Source organism: Theobroma umbraticum, unplaced genomic scaffold, assembly GCF_002168275.2.
Source record: "Theobroma umbraticum cultivar Fairchild unplaced genomic scaffold, ASM216827v3 scaffold_51.0, whole genome shotgun sequence".
Classification (NCBI taxonomy): Eukaryota; Viridiplantae; Streptophyta; class Magnoliopsida; order Malvales; family Malvaceae; genus Theobroma; species Theobroma umbraticum.
In genome coordinates, this window is record NW_018397260.1 from 6,499,675 (window position 1) to 6,526,092 (window position 26,418).

Consider the following 26,418-nt stretch of genomic DNA (forward strand, 5'->3'; position numbering starts at 1 on the left):
TTTCTTCTACTTTTCAATTGTTTTTTAGAAAAAATGGTTCACTATTGGGGATTTTAGTAGTCACTTGCTTTGTCTTGCAGACTGGGGTAACCTCCCGATTTGCATTTTTATGCTTGAATTGGAATAGAAGGTTCAAGGGGTGGGGAATGCTCTGTTCTGTTCATTGATTTTAACGTTCATCTTCAGAGCTTGATTTTATGAGTCTTTGATTACAAGGCAAATGTTTTTAGATGCTGGCAGAAGTAGGTGGGGATGGGCTTTCACTAACTTTCATAGCTTTAGTTTTAAATCCAGTAATTTGAGATCAAACCATTGACATTTCGATTCTGAATTTAAAAAAAAAAAAAAGAATACTATGGAAAATGAATTAGTATTAAATATGTTTTACAAGCAGGAAATCAATGGTAGCAAAAGAAAGAACCATTTGGTAGTCATTGTCGGCATTTGTTTAACCATTCGGTGGTCATTGGCAGTGTTTGTTGTTTATGTATCTTCCAAGAGTTCCCAGTTCGAAATGCCTTCATAGGATTTCAGGAATGATTACATCATTGAATGAACTTTGGGATTGAGCGTTCCTAGGAACAACGAATCATCCTATGATGGCCTGTTTGACCTTTAATGCCTTTTTAACCAAGTTAGGATAATCACTTGAAACGTATCTGCCTTACCAAATGACGGTAGCATCCTTTGAACAACTTTGAGGTTTCAAACCAGAGACGATTAGCTGTTTAAAATTTCCGAATAATTTCTAAGACACAGAAGATATTATGGAGTCGATATTCCTATGTCAAGATGTCAATGCGAAGAACAATTCAATCCAAGAACATAAATTTTCTATTTGTTTTCTGTAAGCTCACATTGATTATTCTATCTTTATTCAATAAACAGCAACTGGCTACTGATTCCAAATGAATGTTGGGCACAGACAAGTCCAAGAAACTATAGGTCAATGTTAATCGCCAAAGGCAATTCTCCCTTGTCAACAACAAAGGTCCTGTTGATTTTCTTGATAGGGGAACTGATTTCTATGTTGTATGTTCCATAAAAGCCTCGAAATCTAAATCTACCTTGTGCATCGATATGACCAGGAGCATGAGTCAACCACTCTTTTCTTAAGAGCAAGATGCCTTTTACCAGCAGCATTGATCTTACCTTCTGCATTCACTAAATGTGCATTTTCTCTGGACATGTACAACTCCCAAAATCCCCATAGAATTACGCCTTCCACTGCAGGCTGGGCAAATGCTTCACGCAGCATTACTTCCAGGTCATCTGCTCTAACAAACTCATTGGTGGAGTACACATCAAGCTCTGTAAACCGGATTGGAAGACCCAACGTAACCAACCTATCGAGGGCAGAACTAACAGTTGGCCCCACTGGGCTGTCCATGTGTCCTTTAATTCCAATGCCCCCACAGTAGCACCTTGCTGTTGCAGATCAAGAATTTTTCGTATGTATTCCTCTGGTGATGATCTAACATCAGATCCATCCATAATGTGATAATCATTAACGAAAAGGATGGCGGATGGGTCTAGTAGATGGGATGTTTTGAACATGTTTGCTTGGATATCTTTACCCAGTCGATCTTTATAGAAAGATCCATGCAGCATCACGTTATCTACATCATAGTGCCTAAATTTTCCCTTGTAACGTGTGAGAACGTCAGACGGTTTTCAATGGCTGTAATCAAACCACTCTTGTTAGGTGATTGGACCCGTGGCTGTATTGCATATTCCACCTCCCAGAAGATGCAGTGACCTCGAATTTCCAAGTTGTTCTTACAAAATTCCGAGAGCTCATCAGCATCTTAAGGTTACCTTGTTGCGGTTCTGTCCAGGATCACTTTAATTCATCTCCAAACACAACCCAGTTAAAATATTTTACCCAATGTAGATGGTTTTTTGATTAAGGAAAGAGAACATATTGCAACGAGTGAAGTGAGATGCGTTACAAGCGACAGAAAAGAAGATTGAAACAATCCAGTGTTTTGGATAATAGATGGTGAGAGATGAAAAAGGTGAAAGAGGCAACCGATAACAGTGAACAGGAAAGGTTAAAGAGAAACAATGTTTAGAGGAATCTAGAGATAGTATGATAATTTCTATTGAGTTTTTAATATATTTTTTTTCATTTTTCAAGACTCATATTTATACTGAATAGGAACACGTAATTAAAAGAACACATTTAATCCTGAAAAATCATGCTTGTCATGAAAAAGCATAACAATTTAGGAGATATTAAAAGAATGACTACCTAGATAGATAGTGAGTGTAAGTTTTGACTAATAAAATAATATCACTTGATAGTGTGTCATGTGTGTTCTTAAAAAATAAAAAAAATTAAAAAGTAAAACACATATTCTTTAAGAGGAAGCTCTCTTAACTATCTTCACACTTGAGCCACCAAACCAAACTTTTTAAAACGTCTCAAATGTGAAGATAACTCATGAATCCTACCACTTGTTCTAAGTTACTTTCACTTTTCCGTACAAACAGTTATTCCATGCTTGTTTTTGGGTGTTTTTGCGTTTGGAACGCTCGACTTTTTCCATGCTACTAACGCTTTTTAGCGCTTTTGCACTTGGAACGCATCCGGACGCTTCCATGCGTGAAACACCCCTAAGTGCTTCCACGCTTGGAACACTTTTGAACGTTTCTACACTTAAGGCATTTCTGTGCTTGGAACACTCTGAACGCTTTCTACGCTTGGAATACCCTGAACGCTTTTTACGCTTTAAACACCTTAGACGCTTCCGCATTTGGAACACCCTAAGCACTTCCATGCTTGAACTGCCCTTGGACGCTTTTATACTTGGAACATCTTTCACACTTGGAATACCTATGGGCATTTTTACACTTAAGGCGTTTCTACGCTTGGAACACCCTTGGACACTTCCGCACTTAGAACTCCTCTGAGCGTATCTGCGCTTGGAACATCCCCGAACGCTTCCAAACTTAAGGTATATTTACACTTGAAACACTCCGGGCGCTCCGTGCTTGGAACGCCCTTGTGTACTTCCACACCTGAAACACCCTGATGTAATTTTCCTATAAATGATACTTTAAAATTAATAGTTAACCAGAATTGGATATCTACACCAAAAAACGAACCAAGTCTTCATTGTCTATGCTTCTTCTTGTTATGCATGAGCCAAAAGGAAAACGGTTTTGTGTCTGTTTCACATTCACAAAACCACCACTGACATTGATGACTTCTGATTTTGCGAACCTTAAAATGACATCACGTTTACGTATCTGCAATGAATAAAAACCAATTTTCCAAAATTAGAAGGTTGAATCGTTAGCAAAGAAAAATGAAACAGAACATTTACAACTGCAAAAACTAAGATTCCTTTTTCGTGCAGTTTGCTGTTAGATGTGCATGCAAAACAAGTAACAAATGAACTAATGTAGCACTGGCATGTAATCAATCTGAAAATAAAGCACAATTTCACATCATTTATCATACTATCAATTTTGGAAACAATAGATGAAGAGAAAATAGCAAGTCCTGGCAGCCTAAAGAACTATAGCGTCAGTGTCAACAAACTATTTTTACTTATTATTCCTAATACTGGTCAGATTCATAAAGGATGGTGGGACCACACGATTTTTTTTTTCTTGACATGCCACAACCAGAGCATGCATGTCTGACTGTACTAAATATTGTAAATTGTCAATGATACTCCAAAATTTTGTTGTCTCAACAAAAGACAATCAAACACTTCAGCTTAAGCAGAAGGCAATTAAAAGAAACTTATGGTATATTCTAAAACTCCAGGCCAGCATATTGAATTTAGCTTTTCATTTTTCACCCTTTTGATTAATGACCATGAAGTTCTGCTTGCAATTACCTTATCAGTTTGATTTTTCAAAAATTTCAACCTTCCCCTTCTGTCAACGGGGAAAATACAAAGTCCAGCAACCATTAAGTCAACACCAGCAGCAGGACCTTGTACATAAACCATAATATTATTTGGTTTCTTCTCGATTCTAAAGGACCCACCAACTTCATGCCACCTTTCATCATTAAACTCAACCTGGCCTCCATTGACCAAATTCCCATTGACACCAAGTGCAACATTGACTATCTGAGGACTAGTAGATCCAGGACCAATTCTAACCCAAGCAGATACTTGATATGTCAAGTAGAGTTTCAGTTTGCCACTGATCATCTGTGCAGGCCCCATCCAAGTTTCTGGCCGGTTTGTTACAAGTTTGTAGCGTCCACTTGGATGCTCATGAAGTCCAAGGGAGTTCCTTGACATTGGAGGGAGTTCAGTCAGTGAACCAATCCCCATGCTTAAAGTGCAATCACCAAGAGGAAACCATCCATTAATCCCATCATCAAGATTGCTGTTCTCAATTATATTCACTCCAAAAGCTTCACCCTACAAAAGCCCAGGGAACAAAAACTTGCCATAATTAAAACCCAGATTTCAAGCTTACAGAAACAGTGTACATTGAATTTCAAGTGTAAACATATTCTCATGTGTGTCTGTGTGTCTCACTATTTTATACATGTAAGTCTTAATCAAAAGATTTTAGAAGTTGCAGTCACTTGTTCACCAACTTTCATTATTGGTCAAAGTGAAGGGGGAACCTTCTCAGCATGCTTAACAACCAAACTATTAATATGAATATCAGTGCCAGGAGGAAGACCTTCTAGAAATATAATTGCTTTTAAAGGGGAACCATTAAGGAGGAATTTCCCCTGCAACTGCACCCAGTCTCTGTCCGTTGCCTGTAAACTTCAGAACAAACTAATTTCATTTAGAAATTCGAGCAACAGTAAAGAAAATTCTTAATATCAGAAACCATAAAGTAAAACTTGTAATATGATACAATAAAATTTCATGTAACTCAAACAAAATGCCAAAGGGTAAAGATAGAGATGTATAGACACATGATGTTACATGCCTAACCTTTCCTAAACTAGTTATATCAGAGGGATGTGAAGAGCGAATTACACACATCTTTACTCAAGGACAAGCAATAAAAAAATTTGAATGAACTTATGCCATTGAAATTTCTCTTTTTGAAAGTATATTACCCAGACTTGTTGAGCTTATTAACTTTCCATAACCCAGTTTCTACAATATAGGCTCATTTTATTTTCCACTGGAGATAGGTGAAAGGTAACAAAATCTACAAGATTCTCTCCAGAATCAATCAATGGTCAAAATTTTGAACATTGTTGATATATAAAGGTCATATATAGTTATAATCGCTAACTAGATAATGATTACAGTTTGTTTACAGAGCATGCATGAGAAATCGTAAGCTAATCCTGCATCACAAGAGGGTGAAAGGGTCTTACATTGCAATTCTAATGTACTGATCATGAATATCTGGGCTTTGGACCCATAATGTGGCCTGCACACCAGCATTGGGGACATTCCCACCATATATCCGACCGACAGCAGTAACCTCATAAGCAAGCTTTGGTTGCTCTCTTCCCGTGATCTCCTACTCAATCCCATTCCAACTCTCCCTACAATTTGTTGCAGAACCAAAGAACTTTCCATATAATGGAAGGACTTTTCCGTCTTCCATTGACTCATGCAAAAGAATCTTGCAGCCCTTGCCAGACCAAGTACCAAGGCCATCCTCAAATGTAGGGTTTAGTATGATGTTATTATTTCCATTGGTGCGTACAGAGAAATACATGTATCAGAAATCAATATCCACAAACATATGCAAGGAGCAGCCATAAATCTCTCACTCTCTCACTTCTTCAGCTTAAGTAGTACATATAGAGAAGGATGCAATATCTGAAGATTCTCCTGTGAGTATGGAGTAATCGACATGATTTTATACCTTAAAGATGGAAATGATTAAGGACTTTATGATTTGTTTTTAATTGGCATTGCTCTATACATTATGGTTTTCTTAACCATTTGTCAGAATTACTTGCTAGCTGATTTCTAAATTAAACAGTCAAATAATAAGCAAGCAATTATAGGACGGAAACTTTTAGTTTAACTTCCTATTCTGGTAATGCAGGTATCACTTATTCCATAATTTTGCCCGGACTTTTTCCTCACATAAAAAACTAATAATAACAATCAAAGACGTAAAGCATCAACATAACAGAAATGTGGGGTAATACCTGATTGGTGAGGGGCAAGGAAGGGTCTGAGTCCGATGCCGGTATATTTGGCAGAAAAACAGTATCTACAGAGAGAACCCAATGCCAAAAAGGAAGAGAGAAAAGGAAGAACTCCATGACAGAATGTGAACTGCTGCTGGGTTTGGAAAGGCTCCATAGGCATGTAAGAAAAAGGGGGAAAAAGTTTTACCAAAATTTAAAAATTTATGCTATTTTATCCTTTTGTTGCAGAAGTATGAAGATGGGGTGGGAGGAGAAACATCTAGAGATCGTCATTAAAGAATGTTGAAGCTGAGTCAGGAGCAGAGCAAAAAGTTATGGAAGATAGGTTTAAAAACGTTGGTGGAGTTTTAATCAAATAATTCAATATGGAGTTGAGTCGGAAGCATTTGCATTTTTGGAGTTAATGTTTGTTCCTCTGCATGCTGTTTGCCCTGGCTTTACACCTCCTCTGTTTCCATTGTTAGACCGGCAAGTGACGAATTGTCGTTCCTCCGAAACTTCTAGAAACCTGAAAAAAAAATGAAAGCATAAGGCCTATCAATCAATCGCTGAGCCCAAATGCTTTGCGATTACCATTACTTTGTACTTCCTAGCACTTGGTGGGCTTTTCGGGTTTCTCATCTTGGGCTGGGAAAATTTAAGTTTTTGTTACTAATTTTCAGGTAATTGTTGTATGACAATACTTTAAAAAAAAATTCAATTATTTAATAAATTTTAAATAAATTTTTACTTTTTTATTATATTTGATTAATTTATTAATTAAAATATTATTTATTATTTTATATTAATTAGACATTAATGTAGAAAGTGGTATAACATAATAATATAATAATTTGAAATTTTTCATTATCTAATATGTCACGTTAACATTACGTGACATAAATTAATAAATAATTTTAATTAATAATAGTTAGTTAATCATTAATCATATGTTTGAACTTAATGAAAAAAATAAAAATTATTTAATATTTTTTGAATTTTTCAGTAATTTTTTAAAAATATTATGTTATTGCATTTATACTTTTTGTGGTGAGTGTGACCTTTGAAGAGAAAAATCAAAGAAAGGGGAAGTAAGGGGATTAGAATTTTTTACTTGAGAAATGCTAAAATGTCCTAAATTGACCATTTAATTACTTTAAAAAATTTAAATTGATATAATTCTTTTTCTGTTATACGTATGCAGTGACGGTTTAAATATTGAATAAAATAACATTACTCATTTGAATTATATAGACAACTAGAATGAATAGAACAGAATAAGTTATGGGAGAGAAAAAGACTTGAGAGAAAGATGTTCATCTACTTTGATAAAACTTTGAAGAGTCATTCTACTGCCATTGACCCCAAAAAAGAAGGTTGGAGGTCTTCTAGATATTTTGAAATTATAAGGCATAGACTTGGAAAGTAGTGAGAGTTTGATCATGGAAGCATCATATATTATGTAGAACATTAATCCGTGTACTTTTCTTAACATTAGTATTACTTAACCTTATATATTTAATTAATACAACTTAATTTTTTAAAAAATGGTTTTAGAAAAAGCATGGCAAAGTCTTATTAACAAGGAGCCACTCAAACCACCCAACACCTATCTACCAAATCCAAAGTCATCTAACTCGACCTTTTGCCTCGTTGCCCACGCTCTCAAGGGATAAGCTGCTTATGCTTTGCTTCCTTTTGGTCTTTTGAAAAAAAAAAAGAAAAAGAAAAGAAGACACAGACAAATAACAAACACAAACAAATTGCTTGCTTTAACTATTACCAAACCTGTGCACCCAGACCTAATTAACCATTTTTCAATAGTATAAGACCTAAGACAACATAGCATGTGATTGGAAAAAGGCGCGTTGATTCTACATTTAATGTTATAAGTATGGGTTTTTATTTCTTTTTTTTTTAATCAATGTTTAATTAAATTTCATATGGTTGACAAGGGCTACAAAAAGTTATTTTTTCCATCAATGGAAGTTACCCTGCTAGATCCTAGAGTGCTAAAGCTAAGAATTTAATACATGGAAGAACATGACAATTAGCACTTTAGGCACATGTTGCATGAGTTCCAATGTTTTGTATGTTGTGCTACGAAAAGTGTACTAAGACGGCATCTAAAACAACATGAAACACCCCACCTTGGTTACTCCAATTAACGCAAACATTAAGATTTGGTACCGTCATGCTTTTGGTACTCGTACGCGGACCTTTGATCGGCCGTGTAAAACATTTGGCCAGCCTTAGGGCCGTACCCCACCAAAATCTTAGCTACAAACTTTTAAAGTTTAGTAATACTATAAATTTATTATACGGCCAAATTGGGGAACAGTGTTTTTGCCAACTATTTTTAACTTATAAAAAAGGCCGCCTAAGGCGAAACGGCTTAAAAAATTGAAGACAAATCTAAGGAATTAACGTGTCAATTTCTGTCTCTTTCTAGAATCATTAAGGAATAAAATATTTACTACTTGTCCTTAAAATAAAAGAACAAAACCCTCCTCTAAATACCAGTTATACCCTGGATCGAGCTCCTAAACCTATCGAACCATCCCGTGATTAAACCGGGAAAAATCAAGGGCAATTAACTTCAAAACAAGAGCGGGGAGCCGCGGTCCCCATATTTAGCTAACAAACCCGTAACTACAAAAACCGCTCGCTGATCCGCATTGCCCACCTTCGCTACCTAAGCCTTGGCAGAGTGCCTTGGCTCCCTCCCTCCTTCCTCACCAACAAAATCTAACACGCTCTGACTCTCGCCTACAATCTCGCTTAAGAAAAGACTTGAGAGAACTTTGTTCTTCTCTTTAGCTCTGCGTTTTTTTTTTTGTGCTTTTAGCTTCAATGGAGGGAGATTCTAGCAGAGTAAGAGAGAAGGAAGTTGATGATGCAGAAGGGATCAAGGATGGAAACGAGAACAGCAATAACAAGAAGAAGCAGAAGCAGAGGCAGAAGAAGAAGAAGAAGAGAAGATCGTCGAGTTTGGTGAGATTTGGATGCTTGAGAATGGAATCTGATGAGAACGGAGGTGTTGACATGGAAGTCGAGTTTCCAGGAGACCGTAATGATCCTACTCATCTAGTTATCATGGTTAACGGCATCATAGGCAGGTTGATCTCCGTTAATCTTTTTGATTATTTATTTATTTATTTGGCACCGCTTGACTGATTTTTGAATTGATATTTATACAGTGCTCAGAATTGGAGATACGCAGCAAAGCAGTTTTTGAAGAAGTATCCGGAAGATGTTATTGTTCACTGTGAGTTCTATGATTCTCTGCGTTATTTATTTCTTTGTTTTAATCTATAATTAAGCTAATTAGCGATTAATGTCAACTTAATTATTGTGATTGTTGAGCTTTTTCTTCAATATTTCTTTATACTGCAAAGTAATTTAGATTAACTTGCAACTCTGAGGCAAATTTGAATTGATTTAACCTTTGGTTTAGACTTTAGACCTATTAGAAATTTTATAAGGAGATATGACTCAGTAATCCAGAAGATCAAAATTTTGCAAATTGTTATTTTCATATTCAGTTTTGCTCTATGATAACCTTCCTAAGGAACTATAGAAGTCTCCGTAGGAATGATTTAGTTGCATCCCCTGTTTTACAGCTTATTGTCTGCTTTGTTGATTTCAGAAGATTTATATCTTGTGCCATAATAATATTATGGTGTTTTCCAAAAAATAATACTTGTGATAATTGATATTGTTGATGGCTTTCATAATGAAATGATTGCTGTATGCTTAATGTGCAATGCAGGCAGTGAACGCAATTCTTCAATGTTGACATTCGATGGCGTCGATGTAATGGGCGACAGATTAGCAGAGGAGGTATGCTATGAGTTTTTTATATTCAAAACTCTCTCTCCTTTATTTATGAATGCAACTTACATCATTTTCCTAATTTACAAACCTCCTGCTTACAGTTGAGAGTTAGGTATTCTTCTGTAGGTCGATATTGTCTGTACTGCTTGCTTGGTTTTTTTATTAGTTCAGACTTGAGGTAGGAGAATGCTGTTTATCTTTCAGGTTAAACATGTCAGAAGCCGTCACCCAAGTGTTAAGAAGATATCTTTTGTCGGTCATTCATTAGGTGGCCTTGTAGCAAGGTATGCCATTGCGCGGCTTTATGAACAAGATCTCACTCGAGAACTTTCTCAAACAAATGGAGATTGTGGAACTGATCATTTGGGAGATTCATGCCCTGAAAACAAATTCAAAGGCAAAATTGCTGGACTAGAGCCTATTAATTTCATAACATTTGCAAGTCCACACCTCGGTTCTCGGTGGCACAAACAGGTATTCCATTCACCAGCTTCTTTATATGTGATCAGGAGTTGCTTTGAAAATCGTTTGATAATTTGCTTTTGCATGCCATTTGAAGCAGTGAATTGCATAATTTTTTAAAGTTAAATGAAGTCTTCAAATATGTTCTGATGTAAGAGACGACTAATTCATGTTTATGCAAGTATACATGAAAGTGAAAATTGAGTAATAAAACGTTGAAGAATACATATATTCTTAATATTTTCATTAGAGGTTGGTAATATTTTCCTTTGGTGGCTTTGCATTATTCAGATTCCATTGTTATGTGGCTCCCATGCACTGGAAAGAGTTGCTGCTCGCACATCATGGTTTCTTGGTAGAACTGGGAAACATTTGTTTTTGACTGATGGAAAGGAGGGAAAACCTCCTCTTCTTCTCCAGATGGTTCGCGATTGTGAAGATCTTAAATTTATGTGAGTTTTCATGAGCTTCCTAGATTTAGTTTAAAGCATGTTAGAGCAGATGGTGAATTACAGACTTATAGTTGTATTTCTTCAAACTGCAGGTCTGCTCTGCAGTCCTTCAGGCGTCGTGTTCTGTATGCAAATGCAAGTTTCGACCGTATCCTTTTACTATGTCAGTTGATTTCATAACTATACTTTCTCTTTGAACATTACTATTCAAGGAAGATTTAGTAGTGGATCTGACTGTTTTAGGCACTAGGATAAGACTTATTCCAGATTCCAACTGTTTTGACTGTTCAAGAACTTAACGCCTTTCGTAGATATTGTTGGATGGAGTACCTCTTCCTTACGGCGTCGAAATGAGCTTCCAAAGGTAACCATTAAGCATTTTGGGGGGGGTTTTTAATTGTATCACCAAGCTATGAAGCTAATGTCAATGTGAATTTCTCCCCCTATCAGATTAAACATCTTCCAAGAGGTGACAAATACCCGCATGTTGTAAATGTGGAGACAGCAAAAACTGCTACTCTTGATGAAGTCCCTTCAGAGGCCAAAGTCAATGGACAAGAGAAGATAAACATGGAAGGTTTGCTTCCTAATTTTTTTCTTATAAATTTAGTAATGAAATCGCTTTCTATCATAATCTTTTGGAGATCGTCTTAAACTTCATTTTATTTGTTACTTTGGGTTGTTGGCATCATCTTACTTCAAGGGAATTGGTTTGTAACATTTTCTTAATGATTATGGAGAGCTCTAGTTGATGTAAAGAGATTTAAACAATAGCATAAGGACCAGCACTCCTATTCACAATTTCACTCAGCGATGTATATGGAATAGAAACGTACTGACGTAGGATGGCAATAACTTTTAAGTCAATAAACAATTGGATTCAACTAAATTTTATCTTGTAGTGGAAAAATGTTTTCCTTCAATCTGTCAGGCTGTTTATTGGTTTTGAATTCGGATTAGAAAACTTGATCATGATATAATCATACAATTTTTAATAGTTTATGATCTCTAGTTAAAAACAGGCTGGGAGGCATGATAGGTCTACCTTGGTTACGGCCCAATGTTTGAGGAAATTCTACAAAATGTATAATCCACATTAGTTGTGGAGAGGAGTTGAAGGTGTTCAAATGGTGAACGTGATTCTTTCAAGCGTCATTGACTGTGATTACTATTTATTCTCCGCCTCTTCAATGGATCACCGATACTTGCTAAATTGTCAAACACATGACTCTGTGATTTCTTATAAGCTAGTTGAAAAGGCAAGATGGAAGGAGAAAAAGACTTTCTTTTTCCTTGATTTGGTTGTTTGTTAATCACTGGGCAAAGAAACATTTCTAAATGAAAGAGGGGATGAAATTGTCAAACCATTTCTGATTTACCTTTGGCATTTAAAGTACATATTTAAATTCATTTCTAAACATCTGATTACTTTTAATTTTTCTCAACTTGGCACTTTTGTTGTTAGAGGATGCAATATCTCTCATTTCATCCATTACGTATTTAAAGCTACGACTAGAGGATAATAGTTAAATAACTAGTTATTGCCCAGTTGATCACAGTTTTCACTCATGTTTATCACTATCGTAGAGGAAATGATCAGGAGCTTAACAAAAGTGAGCTGGGAACGGGTTGATGTTTACTTCAAAGGAAGTCGACAAAGACTTCTTGCACACGTAACCATTCAGGCAAGTTTTTTCTTCAAAAATTCATTGTTTTGGATGTAGATGAGCTTAATCCTTCCAGCCCTTTTCACTCTCTTTCCTTGTACCATGCAAATACTCTGATAGATGCTGCCGTAAGTGACGCTATTTTATCACCTTATTCCGTACAGGTGAAGAACTACTGGGTTAATTCTGATGGTGCTGATGTAGTCCAACACATGATTGACAATTTTCTATTATAAGAGGTGCCAGTTTGTTGTTTATTACTATATATAATTGCCAATGGCTTTATTTTTGGGTCCAATGGCATTCAGAAAGAGGACGTCAACTAAGAGAAGAAGAAGGTGGAATACCTATGTCGTTTATCAAAAGCATGAAGAGAGAGAGAGATTAGTCCCTCTGTAAAGGAAAGTAGTATACCATCTTAATGTAAATTTATGTAGCACAAGTATATACGCTCAAAATATATAATAATCGTAGGCCTCCTTCATGTGATGTGGAGATGGGTTACTTGCTATTAATGTGCGCCCGACGCTGACAAAACATTTCTTAATTCGGCGGTTTAACCTGCTTTATTTTCAGTCAGAAACAAGACGACGGTATCTGCCAAAGATTGTAACAGCTAAAAGCTTGAAAGCAACTCCACGTATGTGGGCGTTGTAGTGTTAGCAATCAAGATTTAGTAGAATTTCGAAAATCTGTGGCCGCCTGTCGGTCCCAGCCCAGCTCACTAGCCCTGTTCTTTGTGTTGGCTTTTATGTTGCAGCTGGTGTTTGGCCCAATCTTCTGGCATTCTAGTGCTGCCGTAATGGTGTACAATCAATAATAGAAGAAGGTATCACAAGTAAAATAAGTAATGGACGCAATTAGAAATGTTATCGGTCCCCGTGCAGTCCACAAAATTTTAAGCTTTTGGAGTAAAATACTTAACAGGGTTTGGTGCGTTGTGATGACTTACAAGAGTATTATAAGATGTTCTTAAATCTCATAAACGTGCAATTCTGGACAAAAGCCTATGATTTCTGGATACGGAGCTGCTTCTCGTTTTGACAACATTGAAATTGCTTACGTAAATCGGTAGTCCTTTTTTTTGGGATGAGCTGGAATCTTAAAACTTGTGGGAGCACCACCGGAGAAACTCTGCTATAATTGGCTACAATAAGCAGTTAGGGTAGCAGAGTATATACAGTGCTCTCTGGTAAGAACACAGGACTCTTATTCCCAAGAGCGTGCGTGAGCTTGCTGCTTGCAGGTAAAAAATTTAACTCTTCACCAACCCAGAAATTTGCTGTTCCCATAAAAGAGTATATTATCAAGCAAACTCCATGGCCTGTTCTATTACATGCCAACACGCAAATAGCATCCTCCTTGGGAAATAGAAATACAAATACTATTCCCAAGCAAGAGAGAGAGAGAGAGAGAGGGGGGGAGGGATTTGGCGTGTTGGAGTGGCCCTGGCCTAGACTCACGAGCCACGAGCCAAAACCCAAAACCAAGTCTCCCATCGAAAGGAACGTAAACCGGGGGGGGTACAAATTGAAAGGAGAAATGGAGAAGGAAAAGGAAAAGGAAATCCCAATAAGCTCATCCCACCTGTGACATTACATAAACCCCTTTGCAGAAAACTCTTCATCATTTGGTATTTGTGTGATCTCTTTTGTTTCTGTTTTTGTTTTCATTCACGGTTTCGCTCTTTTCTTGGCTGTGCTGTCCATCCTTTGCTTTTTCAAACTGCTCTGGGCTACTACAGTTGATTTTCATTTTTGTTTCTCTTTTTTTCATATGGTAAGGTACCTTGGTTTTTTGGCGGCTCATGAAACGAGGCTGAGGTCCTTCCCTTTTCGGTTGAGGTCCTCCCCATTTGCTTTTAGCCTCATTGCAGTGCTCTTTTTGCCTTCCACGTTCCATCCTTGATTCAGTGATACTATATTACAAGGTAAAAACAGACTCATCTTTTTTGCATTGTGGAGGTGGCATTCAAGTACTGAAAACTCTCCTTGGGGACACTTTTCAGAAGTTCAGATTCAGTTACCTCCTACACTGCCAACTATTTAATTTCCCTGCGTTGGTCCTATTAATTTTACTGCTCTACACCCCATCCCGTATCTCTCCTCTTTTAAGGTTTTGAACTCTCACCCTCCTCTCTTTGAGAAAAATGAGCAGCTCTCCAAATTATGTTTGTTGCCACAGAAATAGACACCTAATAATTTCCCTGTTGTTGCTCTTGGTTTCAAGCTTGACCCAAGTTAGATTCATGGCTGAAGGTAAGTTTCCTTGTCTAAATTCCAAAAAGGAAAATAATTCTCCAAATTTAAACCTGAAATTCCACTCATTGACTTAAATCTCCTCTTACTTTCATGTATTCCAGGAAGGTCTCTTTCCAGGCTACTACTTGAGGTTGCCCAGGTATCAGGATCATAATTCCATTTCAAGTATACTCTTGCTTCTTTCTTATCAATCCAATCAGAAGTGACTGAATTCAATAATGTTGTATGCACAGAAAGGGATTGAAGAGGAGAAGGCATTGGTGATGAGAAGTCTAATAGGGTCAAGGCCACCAAGGTGTGAGAGAAGGTGCAGTTCCTGCCCGCACTGTGAGGCAATCCAAGTTCCTGTTACAACACAATCCCAAAACCGCAGAACCCGCCAATTCTCAGCTGCAATATTGTCAATTGCTTACTCCAGAGGCGATGACATCTCCAACTACAAGCCCATGAGTTGGAAGTGCAAGTGTGGGAACATGATTTTCAATCCTTGATTGAAGTAAAAATAAACACTGTTCAGTGTAAAAGCACCTCCTTTCAACTGTGGATAAATTGACTTTCAATTGTATACCTTTGTCTTCTTCGCTTTCCTCTTGCATGGTGCAAATATGGGCAGCGCAATGTAAAGCGTTCCTTTCTTTCTTTCTTACTGTAACATTTTTGCCCTTTCTTCTATATAAAATGTATTCGCTTTCCCCTGCAAAGGTTATACCCTTCTCCTAATTCGCAATGCCTTTGTCCACTATTTGTTTTCTTCAGACTTTATTGCAGTTAAACAGCATCAGCAACAGCAAAGATTCCTTAACTACGACCTTTATAAATCTTCATTGTCATTAAAATTTGGGGTGAGATTTGTTAATTTTGATGGCAAGTGACGACCTGGGTAAGTTCAAAGAGCTAAAGATGGGTGCGTATCAAGTCTGTCAGAACAGTTCTGCTTTCGTATCTTACAAGATTTGTGCACCACACTCCAGAGAGAAAGCTAATACCCTGTGCATGTTAGACAGCTCACCTCGAAGAGATATATGCCTAGCGTACCTCATCATCTCTTTATTTCCCTTCTATTGTCCCTTAACCTATTGTTTGTACCCATCAAAATCAAGATTAACAATGCTTCTGATTTGACCAAGGTTAAAAGGAAGGGTTAGCAGTGAAATTGAAGCTATAAGATGGATGAAAATAATCTTCACGTGCAGTTAAAGTTAGTGATGATAAAGGGTATTGTCAGATATTTGAACAACAAAAAATACATGCTGGTAAGCAGTAAATGGCAGGGATTTCTTGTAACCCCATGAGGCTATTACTAGCTGATAAAAAAAAACCTGCAAATGATATACGAAAAGAGTTTCATTTCAAGACATGGTCCATGCTTCTTTCCGAAGCTGATCTCACTTAAATAATTGAACTGTCGCTGCTGTATCTTATTGTAGAACTACAATTTTTTAAGTGCATAAAAAAATGGCAAGGGCTGGTGGGTTTGGTTGTCTGTTTCCTTTTCATGTCACAGAGGTTAGAACACATTAAATGCAGCATTGAATATGGGCCCGAAAAAGATTGCAGAGAGACTAGCGAAGGAAGTGAAGGACTCATCGTCGTCATTTATTAGGTCTTGCAGAGCTGCTAATCTGCCTCACTGCATCCCCCCCTTTCTCTCTTCTGCAAATCAAAATTATATGGATGGATGGGATCAATTTGGTTGGTTTGTGTGGTAACTCTTTTTTCTTTTCACTCTTTGCTCTCTCGCTCTCTCTCTCTGCTTTACTGCTTATTAGATGTTGCCGGTGACAATACATAAGCTGCAACTTGATGTCATGATTAGAAAATTTGGTCAATGAAAAATGAAAAAAAAGATAAAACAAAATAACCCAGATATTTAATATAAAAATTGTTCCATCACATATCCTATATATCTTCAAACAATATGTGAACAGCTTAAATTGCTGTGATTCACTCCTAAGGATTGTTTTCCACCTCGTTTAAAACACAAGGAAACAGATTGTTGCTAACAAGAGAAGGAATTTAACAGGTGGATGGAATTTGTACTAATGACAATGATTTAATTAATGTTTTGATCAGTAAAACCTTGAGAGGCAGAGGTCAATATTGTTCAAAGTTCATCTGTTTCTACTTTTCTGATTCTGGTGGGTGTGGTGCTTGGCAGTGACCACCAGAGATCAGCAAAGGAGATATCGGGGTTTCAGATGAAAAGGGCACCACTCTGTTCTGCTTGTCCTTTTCCTTGGTAGCGTGAGATCAAATACTACTTCAATGGCCATATCATAGAGGGAGCCATGCAAAGAAAATTTTTACCGTGACAGAGTGAAATCTCTGTTTTTTCTTTATATATATAAGTACTCAATTATTTAATCAAAACCTTATTATTTGATAAAATATCTTAATTTTATAAATACTCAATTAAATTTTTAAATTATAATCCGATTTCATAATCGATTATCTTAAACATTACCGATTAAATACATTTAATCATTAAATATTTAGAGTTGATTCATTAAAAATAAATTATATTTAGAATCATTAATAAGTTTTAATAAGTATTATATTAATTATAAAAATTATAAATAAAAATAATATAAAATTATTAAATTAAAATTTAATATTAAATTTATTATTTATAGTCGAATTTGAGTATTAAGGATCCTAATATTACTCAAACCTGATTATAAGATAATCTATTTTTACTTAATCGAATTGAATAATATAAAAAAACCGATTACAGAAACCATCGACATCTTTATACATTTTGTTAGGGTCCGGAAATGAAAAATAATTAAACACAATTCATGCTTTTAACTTTTTATTGAAAGAGTAATAATCATTTAAAGGTAAATTAATGAACTCAATTGTGAAATTTACTATGCATAGGTGTGTGTATTGTGAATTGATGTGTAAAAGGTACTAAAATCCAACACCAACAGTTTAAGCTAAGGAAATGCAAAAGTAAAGCCACAAGGATAAAAGGTAAAGCACAAAAACAAGAGCCTCAATCACACTTGCCGGTTTATGCATTGAGTCATGTCGTGTTTCACTCTTTCTTTTCATCCAAGTAAATGAAAAAAAGGCAATTTGAAAGATTAAAAATTCATGGAATCTTTCTTTTCCACTTGAGTTTTCTCATACGTACTGAAATGAAAGCAGGAAATCCATGTCTCAGCCCTTTAAGAAAAGCTGCAAAAAATGGAAAAATGGATCTTGAAGAAGAGCTAATGTTTGTGTGCATTGGTCTGCTTTTTCCTGTATTTGCTTTTAAAGATTTAAGATCACTTTCTTCATGTTTTTCATTTACCTGTTCATAGAATTGAAAGTTTGACTCTTTTCTTTCCTGTCTGATGGATGGAGTAATCTTTTGACTCAGTAGTAAAAAATGGGTACTGCGGAGAGGATGTATCCCAGGAGAGAACAAAAGGCAACTAGCAGATAATAAATAACTGGGAATATTGTATTCTTGAAGAATGCTATACATGTGTAGTGACGTTTCCTGTGGAGAACATGCCTGGACAGGAATTTGGAATGTGACACCAAGAAAACAACAGCCACAGTTTGGAGCATTCATGGCAGAGAGTTTCAAACGAAGTCGTTTAGGACATGATAACTTGTCATGAACCCCACACGTGAAGCCAACGGATGAAACAATTGCCATCAATTAGTTGCCGAGTGTGGTAGTGTACGCTGACAATTTCTGTATTAGTGTGTTTTCTCACATTCACTTCTCTAGCCCTCTCGCTATCCCTTTCTGCAAAGATATACCCCCCACGTTGGTTTTGTTTCATTTTCATTCCATAATAATCCTTCAACTACCTTTCTTCTCCTTTTTATGGTTATTCCATCACCCTTCTCCTACCAGCTCCTTGGAGAAAGTTTTCCTTCGGAAATATTACTGTTGCTGCTGCTGAAAGTACACTCCCTTGGATATACGTGTGCCCAAGATTCCAGGTTACGAAAAGGGTACTGTTTTCTTTTTCAATTTCACTTTTTTTTTCTGTTTCACGGATCTGCCCTTTTAACAGGGTATCTTTTCTTTCAACCTTTTTCTCTGACCTGCATTACTTTTATGAGTTTCTGTCAGGAGTTCTCTTTTTCTTTAATTTTTGCAGTATTAGCTGGCTTATGTATCAATGTCTTTTGTTCTTTGTTAATTTCTTGAGAAAATTCTCAAATTCGAGCAGCTTTGTCTGGTTTTTAAGCTAACAGAGATAAATGTTTGGTGTGGGTGTGGGTGTGGGTTTGCGAAGTTCAATTTCTACAGATGACTTGTCAGAGATAAAAGGGTTAACTATGGTTTTTTCTTGTTGTTTTTCACCGTGGTCCAATGGAGAAAACAAAATGAAAAAGGAATACACACATATTGCAACTAAAATGCTACTTTTAGAAGGAAAATTTCTCTCTCCCAAAGCTGGTTCTTAGTTCAAAGATTTTGTGCCTTTTCCCCATGTCGTTTATCCTAGCTGGTCCATTAATGAACTGGCTTCTGTCTTTTGTGAAAGCACTATATCTGTTCGACTTTGTCACAATTGAATTGAGAATTTGACACTTTCAAAGAATGGGGTTCGAATTTCGAGCCGATGCTATGAATTTACCAATGGTAATTAGAACCTAGCCTTAGCTTATCACATAATTCAGACTATTTGGTTCTGCAAACGATACCTACCCTGTTAATGTGCCCTGCTTGGTCGCTGGTTTCTGCAAGTTGGGAAACAAGCGAACAAGTTCTTTAAATGTAGGGCATGGAAACTTACCTTTGACATTAATTTCCTCCAGCAAAACGTGTTTGGTTCACATTAGCCTAGTAGTTCGCAAATGCCAGTCAGCTACAATTCATGTGGTGGAGAATTAGTTGGGCGCTCAATGTCTCATTAATGGAAGGAGACCCTTTTCTTAGAGCGAGGCAACAATCTATAGTTTGAGACTGATCTTTTGTCAAAATTTAGTTCATCCCCCTATCATGCTTCCCCTGTGAACTTTGTTATCCTGTCATCTTTGTGAAACCCTATGGAAAAGAACCCACATGTTGTCCATCAAAAGAAATTAATGGCTCAAAATTCAGTTTCTTGGATACCACTTTTTTAAAGAACAACGAGGATAAGAGAAATTCAGCATTAGATTTTCGTACACATTCTATATATAAGTAATTTCATTTCCTACTTGAACAGATTAAATTTGGCTCTTGCTTCGGATACCTGAAGGAAACATATATACAAGGGTTCACCATGCTAAAGCAATCTGCTTGTAGAAACCAGAGGTATAAAGGCTTCAAGGTAAAGCATGTTCTTCAGATATGTGCCTTGCTTGCCCTTTGCATCTGGTTGCTGAACCAAGTTAGGGACACTTATGATAAGAAGGGCACTGGAATTTTCCGCAAGGTAACCAGTGAGCATGTAGCCATAAACCTTGGGAGGAAGGACCTTGATCCTCAAGTACAAGGGTCATCCACTGATCAGAATAGCGGAAGTGGAGAAGTTGAAGCAGAAGAAGAGGTGGAAGAGAGTAATGATGGAAGAGGCGGTGGAGATGATGAGATTGATGGGCGTGATCAAGAGAAAGGGGACGAGGAAGAGACTGAGGAAGTTGAGGATCTCATTGACGAAGAGGATAGAGAGAAGGAAAACCAAATTGAGGACTTAAATTTATTAGAAGATCAAGCCATAAATGAAGGTGAAGAAAATTTACAGGATCCAAGAGAGGAAACGTACAAGAGTGATGACGCATCAAGTTCCATTGTGCAAAGCAACCTTGATACAGGAACTGCTGCTCAAATTCGACGTTTGAGAAGTGTGGAGGAAACGCTACATGATGAACAAAATGGTGAGGAAGTATCAAGTTTTAGTGTAGCACAGACCAGAGAACACGATGGAAACCTTAGCATCATCAACAACAAGTGAGAAAGTAGGTGTTGCTCAGAATTGAGTCTTTCAGGTCTTTGGGATTCTTCATTTCACCAATAAAATCTGATAGGATTCATCAACCTCTTTTGCACATTTTGCAAGAGAAGGAAATTCCAGCAAAGTTGCAGCGGAATAAGTTGACAGTAGTTCCTGTTCAACATGTTGTTGGGTTTATTTGTTATGCCTTAGGAGATAGTTGCTTCTTTCTGTCTTCAGAATACAGGCCTGTAGCTGAACCGTACAAAAGTTTTAGCATTTGCCCCATGCTATAGAAGAAATTTTTCAAGATTGCCAATAATTAGCTAGAAGTAAAACTGCCTTGGTGTTATATTGTAAAACTAAACGCGTAACTTGTAGAAGTATCAGTTAACCGTATGCTTCCTCTGTCATCCAGCAGAACTTCTACTATTCTTTTGGATAACACACAACAAATTTATCCCAATGATTCGTCTGATTGAATAGAGGAATCTCCATTCTAGTTTTAATCGCCCTAAATTATGCAAAAAGGTAGGCCCAATCCAAAAAAAAAATAATACAGAGTGAGAAGAATTTCCAGGGATGGGGTGGATGCCATTTGCAACCTTTTGAGAATTCTTTGTCCGTGTTCCCTCCTGTTTGGGCCTTATAAGAGTCCGTTAAGAAGAAAGTCGCACTCAGCGTTTTTGGGCCTTGGGGTCTTCATCAGGTTCATGCAAATGGTTCCTAGAGAACTATAGATTCCAAATACCACCTATTAAGTATGGTATAGAAGTTTAGAGCCATGGCTCTTTTCTCAGAATTTAATCTATAATCGAGTACTCAAACAGAATTGCACATCAGACTGCTTTGAATTCTTTGTCAGCGACAGACCTCCACAATCTAATTGTGAACAGCTGTTAAACTGGTTGAAAAAATAAAATTAATGCTGAGAAATCACTGTGTCAGCACTAAGATTAAAGCAACAGAAAGTAAATGAGTCCATTATCAGGAATGCTTGGCATGTATTTGTTGATGTGCATTCCACTGTAGCAGCATCCATATAATTGATGTCCCTGATAATTTTGAGAAGAAAAAAAAAAAGAAAATTAATTCTACGCCAAAATGACAATTTGCATATGGTGGTATGGTAATCAAAGTCCCATGGCAAATGATAAGCCATAACAGTTTAACCAGATCAAGATGAACCAATGACTTTACAATTAAAAATAAAAATCTTAGAGCACATCATGGTTTCAGCCTAAAATGTGGATGCCATGATTTGTTACGGATCAGGAAATACTAAAGACGTTCCAACAAAGATGCACAAGAAAGCTCAGGCTTTATCAAGGAGAAATTTGGATTTTGCTGTTGTAAACGCTTAGGACTGGCTTGTTTCAATGTAGTTCTATGCCGGTTGCAATTGCAACATAAAAGCGACAAACCAGGCTATTGAAGAGAATATTATCACCATTCATTAAATATTAAATTGATTATATTTCAAGGTCAGTTATACAATTTACAAGTTTGATGTAAACATTAACAAGTCAAGGAAAAGCTAGCAGGCAACTTCAATCAAAAACTTCATGCAAAAGCAGTGACATGTAAAACAAACTCAAAATGATGCCATGTTTCCTCATGAAAAACATACCTGCAAAGATGCCTACAGTTGTCAGATTTGAAAGGGCCATTGTGTGATAGAAGAGGTATTCAGTCAAAAAGTGACCAAAGGCATAGATGAATGACAAAAATGTCACCAAGTATAGTGGCTTATTTTCCAAGTTAAACGCACAAAGAAAGCAGAGAGTACAAGTCAAAAGTGTCCAAACTCCGAATGTCCTCCCGTGAACTTCAGTCACTGCATATCAGTTAAAAACAAATAGGAGATGACCAATTATCAAGATCTGGAATGACAAATTATTCCTCAGCAGAAAACAAAACGCAATTCTGAGTTGGGAGACCTTTTCACAATACACTGATATCAGAGTCTTCTTCCTTTTTCTAATATCTATCTCAGAAAGTGCAGTGAAAACTCAACTGCAAGGGTAAACAAAGGTGGCATCTAACATAGAAATAACTGTTAAAAAAAAGTAAAACTGAAAAATATAGATATCCCAAGGTCAGATTAGCATATGTTTTACTTTCTCCACTGCCAATGTGATGTTGAAGTAGTTTAAAAGAATTTCAAGCTCCTTAATAGCCAAAAAGCAACTACATTTAAAGGGATTCAATTCCAATCTCCTTTGTTTTGTTCAAAACAGATACTTGAAATCATCAAAATGAATTAACTTGGATAAGGCAAAACATATCATCAAGGATATAAAAAACATGGTTTAAAGTTGTCATGGAACACCTTCAAGATTCTCCAAAAAATACGGCATGCTATGCTCAAAAACAGCATCTCCCTTTACATGCACCAAATATCATGTTCAAGCCATATCTGACACATATGCATTGTATAAGGAGTGAGTGCATTGTAATAACTTAAATTTTCAGTAACTCTTCCTCTTTTTCCCTTTCCCTATTGCATACTCATACAGTTCAAAGACAGAACTGTCTACGCATGCACCCAAAAGACCATGAAAGGAACAGGGACACTTTCACATTCTACTAAGAGTACTAATTTTTCTGATATCACAGTCAAAATCCAAATTTCTATATCTTTCTTGACCTCTAGACTCAAATCCTATCCCCTTCTAAGCAAACCCATTCCCTTCATAGTATCCATCATTGAATAGGTTCTTCCAGGTCTTTCAACTTAAATCAAAATCCACTGGTCCTCATTAGTTTTCATGCTGGAAACCACCAATGTCCCCTTTGCTGCCAACATAATCTTTCACTTCAAATAGGCAATGGCTTATACATGCACCTAATACATGCACCTAAAGAACTATATTTGAAGCTGCAACGAATACGTCTAAAACTTCAGATGCATCAAATCTGTTTTGTGTTTGTTTACTCCAAAACTGGCATCCCATATCTTTCTTGGATAATGGACCTAAAATCAACTGTTTGCTTACCAAACTCATCCACCTTGTTATTTTTCATAGCACCCACCATTACATGATAATTCTAGGTTTGTCTACCATTGACTGAACTATTACATCTAAAAATCTACCAATATGTATCTTTCTTGGTTCTGCTAGTTTCATTTACATAGAGATATGTGACTTGCTCTCTACACAACCCTCATTCCTTTTCATCAACCAAGACACAATCAAAAAGGCATTGGATCAAAGTCTAACTTCAAGTAAGAAGAATCATCAGCATTGGCCTATTAAGCAAGAATCTAAAATTCAGAACAAAAAATAAAATAGGAAATTGGACCTAAACCAACAAGTCTGATACACCATCTATCCTTATGCGTTTATTACAGACAAATTTGTTGAAGCATTTCAATGAAGACTAGCAAATCTTCATTATTAGATTCAGAAAAGCAAAACTAGAAGCAAAAGATTCCATTAATTTAAGCTACAGAGGATGCTGATTAGTAGTAACGTTAAAACAAAAATAATCCCCATACATCTCTCCATATGAAGAAATTCTCTGTCAGTCACTGCAACATTCCTTAACCCAATTGAAAGTTATTGTTTGCTTTTAGAATACAAATTAGTTCATCGCTACAAGCTTTCCAAAAGCATAGCTCCCAAAGCAGCAAAGTTAACATTTTTCCAATAAGAATCTTCAAAATCCCTTAACTTTGGGATCCCAACTTAACTATTTCCCTATTTTTTAATCTGGGTATTGAAGATTCGATCTCTAATTTAAAGAGACATGACCGAACACTCAGCACGCACACAAAAACAGCACCTTGTCTCCATGACCCAGAAAAATACTAGCTTACTTTCTTTGTTAAAAATTAAAGATTTGTTCCTGCGATCTTTCCAAAATTTGTATACTCTAATCCACAGTAAACAAATCATCAAAAACAATTAAAAAAGTGCAAAGAAATTAAGCAACCAAAAAACAAGGTTGAGAGAGAGAAGATTACTGGTGGTGTTGGAGAAAACAACGAGACGAAGAGCCCAAATATCAAAGAAGCCGAACCAAACGGAAACCAATCGAAGTGAACCCAACAGCATTAACCACCATCCCAAAGCCTTCATCTTTTCTTGCGTGTTCGTTTTCCCCCCTATCCGCCTCGCTGAATTCAACTGAGAGCACTAGATCCAGTTAAAGTTGCAACCTTTGCCTTTGGATGGATAGTCAGTCAGTCAGAGTTTTGACTTTGACTTGCTAAATGTTTTTCATCACTTCAATTTGACGTAGTATTGCCATTTTTACCCTCCTGCTTTCGTGGAGCATGGTCTTGAATATCAAATTCGTGTTCATCATACTTAATCACTGTAACATAGAGACTTTAAGCTTTTAAAATGGTGTTTAATTTACAACATATTACCACTTCTAGTTGAAATTAACATGGCTTCAATTCAAACCATCCATTGGTGGCCTCATTCCCCTCTCTAAAACAGTGGATTAAGTATTCAAAAGACCAAAGTCTAATTCGTTACCCTTCCTTTACACTTGAATATCACTTCAAAAAAAAAAACCCAATATTGTTAAGACGAGCAAACCCAAGAAACAGCTAGCAAAAATGTTCCTTTAACTCAATTTACGAAAAAAATTAGGTAAATCTAACTCATCTTTCTTGTTATCCCATACTTCCAGAATACGTCAAAGACAGCAACTTCTTGTGAAGCTGTTTTCTATTTGTCAACAAGAGAAAAGCCACAAGATTTCCAGACTTTACCCATTGTTTTTGTTTCGGTCTGAATGGTGCCTAGTCCGGGAGTGGTTGAATTCCTTCTGGCTTCATTTTCAGTTCCAGCTCTAAATCACCATTAAATTGATGGTTTCCTCCCCAACTTGCATTTTCCTTTTATGGTCTCCAGGTATTGTAGATATTTTCTCTTCCATTCCTTTCAACTTCCTGTGGTAAAATTTGCACCTGCTAATCAACATCAGAAAGGGTTTTTCTCAACCTCACATCATCGTGGTCATGTTGTTTGGCAACCTTTTTCCAACATTTCATGTATCTAACTTAAAACAAAGCCATCACCATTGAATCTTTTAGACAAATAATGCTAAAAAAAAAAAAAACAAAAGAAATCATCTATGTTGAACATGTGTATTAAAAATTTTTTTAATTATTTTTAAAAATAAATAAATTTTTAATAATATTATTAATTAAAATATTATTTATTATTTTTATATTGTATACCAATATGAAATAAGGAAATATTTTATAATAATATTATTATTTATTATAATATATTATAATATTATATAATATAAAATAATAAATAATATTTTAATTAATAAAAATTAATTATATATTAATCATAAAAAATTTTTAATTAAAAATAAAAATATAAAAAAGTAATTAAATATAATAAAAATAAATATTATTTGAATTTTATAATTTAAAAAATGTTAAATATAAATTCCATAAAAACAGTAACTGGTAAATTAAAACTAGTGAAATTTCCATAAACAGTAATGTATTTCATTTGGACAATTTGGTCACTTGGTGACTAAACGTCATTCCCGACGTCATCCTTGATTTTTTGTTTTTTTGACTTTCTTTTTAGGCGTGGTACCGGCAAATAGTTTGTGCTAAACGTTTTTCAAACTGGAGGGAAAGTGAAATACGAGGTTACTATGGCCCCAAAAAAGATTATGATTAAGAGTTTTCACCGCACCGAAAGAGACATGTAAAAGAAACTCTTTTCTTATGTTCTTCTTATTGATCTGGACTTGTCTGGAAGGTTCTTGATCAAGGTCGTACCGCTC

General features: G+C 36.2%; 4 protein-coding genes and 1 pseudogene across 10 annotated transcripts; 3 read left to right on the forward strand and 2 right to left on the reverse strand.

The window, feature by feature from the left end:
- Positions 1-939: 939 nt before the first annotated feature.
- Positions 940-6,610, reverse strand: LOC110416586 (glycosyl hydrolase family 10 protein / carbohydrate-binding domain-containing protein). The gene is given in 9 exon segments (XM_021428600.1): positions 940-1,110; positions 1,112-1,416; positions 1,419-1,661; positions 1,664-1,810; positions 1,813-1,889; positions 3,104-3,255; positions 3,855-4,391; positions 4,574-4,751; positions 5,321-6,610. Coding segments are annotated over 9 exon segments (2,160 nt in total). The 5' UTR covers positions 5,671-6,610.
- Positions 6,611-8,716: 2,106 nt separating this feature from the next.
- LOC110417071 (alpha/beta-Hydrolases superfamily protein) lies at positions 8,717-13,027 on the forward strand. Of its 4 annotated transcripts, none has more exons than XM_021429261.1 (10): positions 8,722-9,213; positions 9,295-9,362; positions 9,867-9,937; positions 10,136-10,405; positions 10,685-10,845; positions 10,938-11,008; positions 11,157-11,209; positions 11,296-11,422; positions 12,433-12,530; positions 12,677-13,027. In XM_021429261.1, exons 1-10 carry the CDS (start codon positions 8,948-8,950, stop codon positions 12,746-12,748), a joined length of 1,257 nt encoding a protein of 418 aa, XP_021284936.1. In that variant the 5' UTR covers positions 8,722-8,947; the 3' UTR covers positions 12,749-13,027. The 4 variants fall into 4 exon arrangements, with proteins under 4 accessions (XP_021284938.1, XP_021284940.1, XP_021284936.1 ...); XM_021429262.2 differs by having other exon boundaries at positions 8,729-9,213; positions 10,938-10,993; XM_021429263.2 differs by lacking the exons at positions 12,433-12,530; positions 12,677-13,027 and adding an exon at positions 11,858-12,403 and having other exon boundaries at positions 8,717-9,213.
- Positions 13,028-13,777: 750 nt separating this feature from the next.
- LOC110417072 (EPIDERMAL PATTERNING FACTOR-like protein 2) lies at positions 13,778-15,579 on the forward strand. 3 transcript variants are annotated; one of them, XM_021429268.1, is made up of 5 exons: positions 13,778-14,145; positions 14,297-14,442; positions 14,742-14,770; positions 14,875-14,912; positions 15,007-15,579. In XM_021429268.1, exons 3-5 carry the CDS (start codon positions 14,761-14,763, stop codon positions 15,262-15,264), a joined length of 306 nt encoding a protein of 101 aa, XP_021284943.1. In that variant the 5' UTR covers positions 13,778-14,145; positions 14,297-14,442; positions 14,742-14,760; the 3' UTR covers positions 15,265-15,579. The 3 variants fall into 3 exon arrangements, with proteins under 3 accessions (XP_021284943.1, XP_021284941.1, XP_021284942.1); XM_021429266.2 differs by having other exon boundaries at positions 13,780-14,145; positions 14,297-14,770; XM_021429267.2 differs by having other exon boundaries at positions 13,780-14,770.
- A 2,823-nt stretch (positions 15,580-18,402) lies between these two features.
- Positions 18,403-21,263, forward strand: LOC110416612 (uncharacterized; annotated as a pseudogene). Its single transcript, XR_016351242.1, has 2 exons — positions 18,403-18,733; positions 19,939-21,263. The product of XR_016351242.1 is annotated as an uncharacterized LOC110416612 (transcript).
- A 147-nt stretch (positions 21,264-21,410) lies between these two features.
- Positions 21,411-25,494, reverse strand: ERG28 (ergosterol biosynthesis protein). Its single transcript, XM_021428640.2, has 4 exons — positions 25,376-25,494; positions 24,617-24,969; positions 22,277-22,483; positions 21,411-21,701 (listed from the first exon to the last, which is right to left on the reverse strand). The coding sequence occupies exons 2-4, from the start codon at positions 24,729-24,731 to the stop codon at positions 21,634-21,636; spliced, it is 390 nt and encodes a 129-aa protein (XP_021284315.1). The 5' UTR covers positions 24,732-24,969; positions 25,376-25,494; the 3' UTR covers positions 21,411-21,633.
- Positions 25,495-26,418: the final 924 nt, after the last annotated feature.

What these genes read in the sequence shown, in the direction of transcription:
- LOC110417071 (XM_021429261.1), top strand. Translation starts at nt 8,948, where the DNA reads ATGGAGGGAGATTCTAGCAGAGTAAGAGAGAAGGAAGTTGATGATGCA. An exon ending in GGAAGATGTTATTGTTCACT is followed by an intron (nt 9,363 to 9,866) that starts GTGAGTTCTATG and finishes TGTGCAATGCAG; the next exon opens with GCAGTGAACGCAATTCTTCA. An exon ending in GTTCTCGGTGGCACAAACAG is followed by an intron (nt 10,406 to 10,684) that starts GTATTCCATTCA and finishes TGCATTATTCAG; the next exon opens with ATTCCATTGTTATGTGGCTC.
- LOC110417072 (XM_021429267.2), top strand. Translation starts at nt 14,662, where the DNA reads ATGAGCAGCTCTCCAAATTATGTTTGTTGCCACAGAAATAGACACCTA. An exon ending in AGTTAGATTCATGGCTGAAG is followed by an intron (nt 14,771 to 14,874) that starts GTAAGTTTCCTT and finishes CATGTATTCCAG; the next exon opens with GAAGGTCTCTTTCCAGGCTA. An exon ending in TACTACTTGAGGTTGCCCAG is followed by an intron (nt 14,913 to 15,006) that starts GTATCAGGATCA and finishes TTGTATGCACAG; the next exon opens with AAAGGGATTGAAGAGGAGAA.
- ERG28 (XM_021428640.2), bottom strand. Translation starts at nt 24,731, where the DNA reads ATGAAGGCTTTGGGATGGTGGTTAATGCTGTTGGGTTCACTTCGATTG. An exon ending in TGTTTTCTCCAACACCACCA is followed by an intron (nt 22,484 to 24,616) that starts GTAATCTTCTCT and finishes ACTGATATGCAG; the next exon opens with TGACTGAAGTTCACGGGAGG. An exon ending in AACTGTAGGCATCTTTGCAG is followed by an intron (nt 21,702 to 22,276) that starts GTATGTTTTTCA and finishes CAAAATTATCAG; the next exon opens with GGACATCAATTATATGGATG.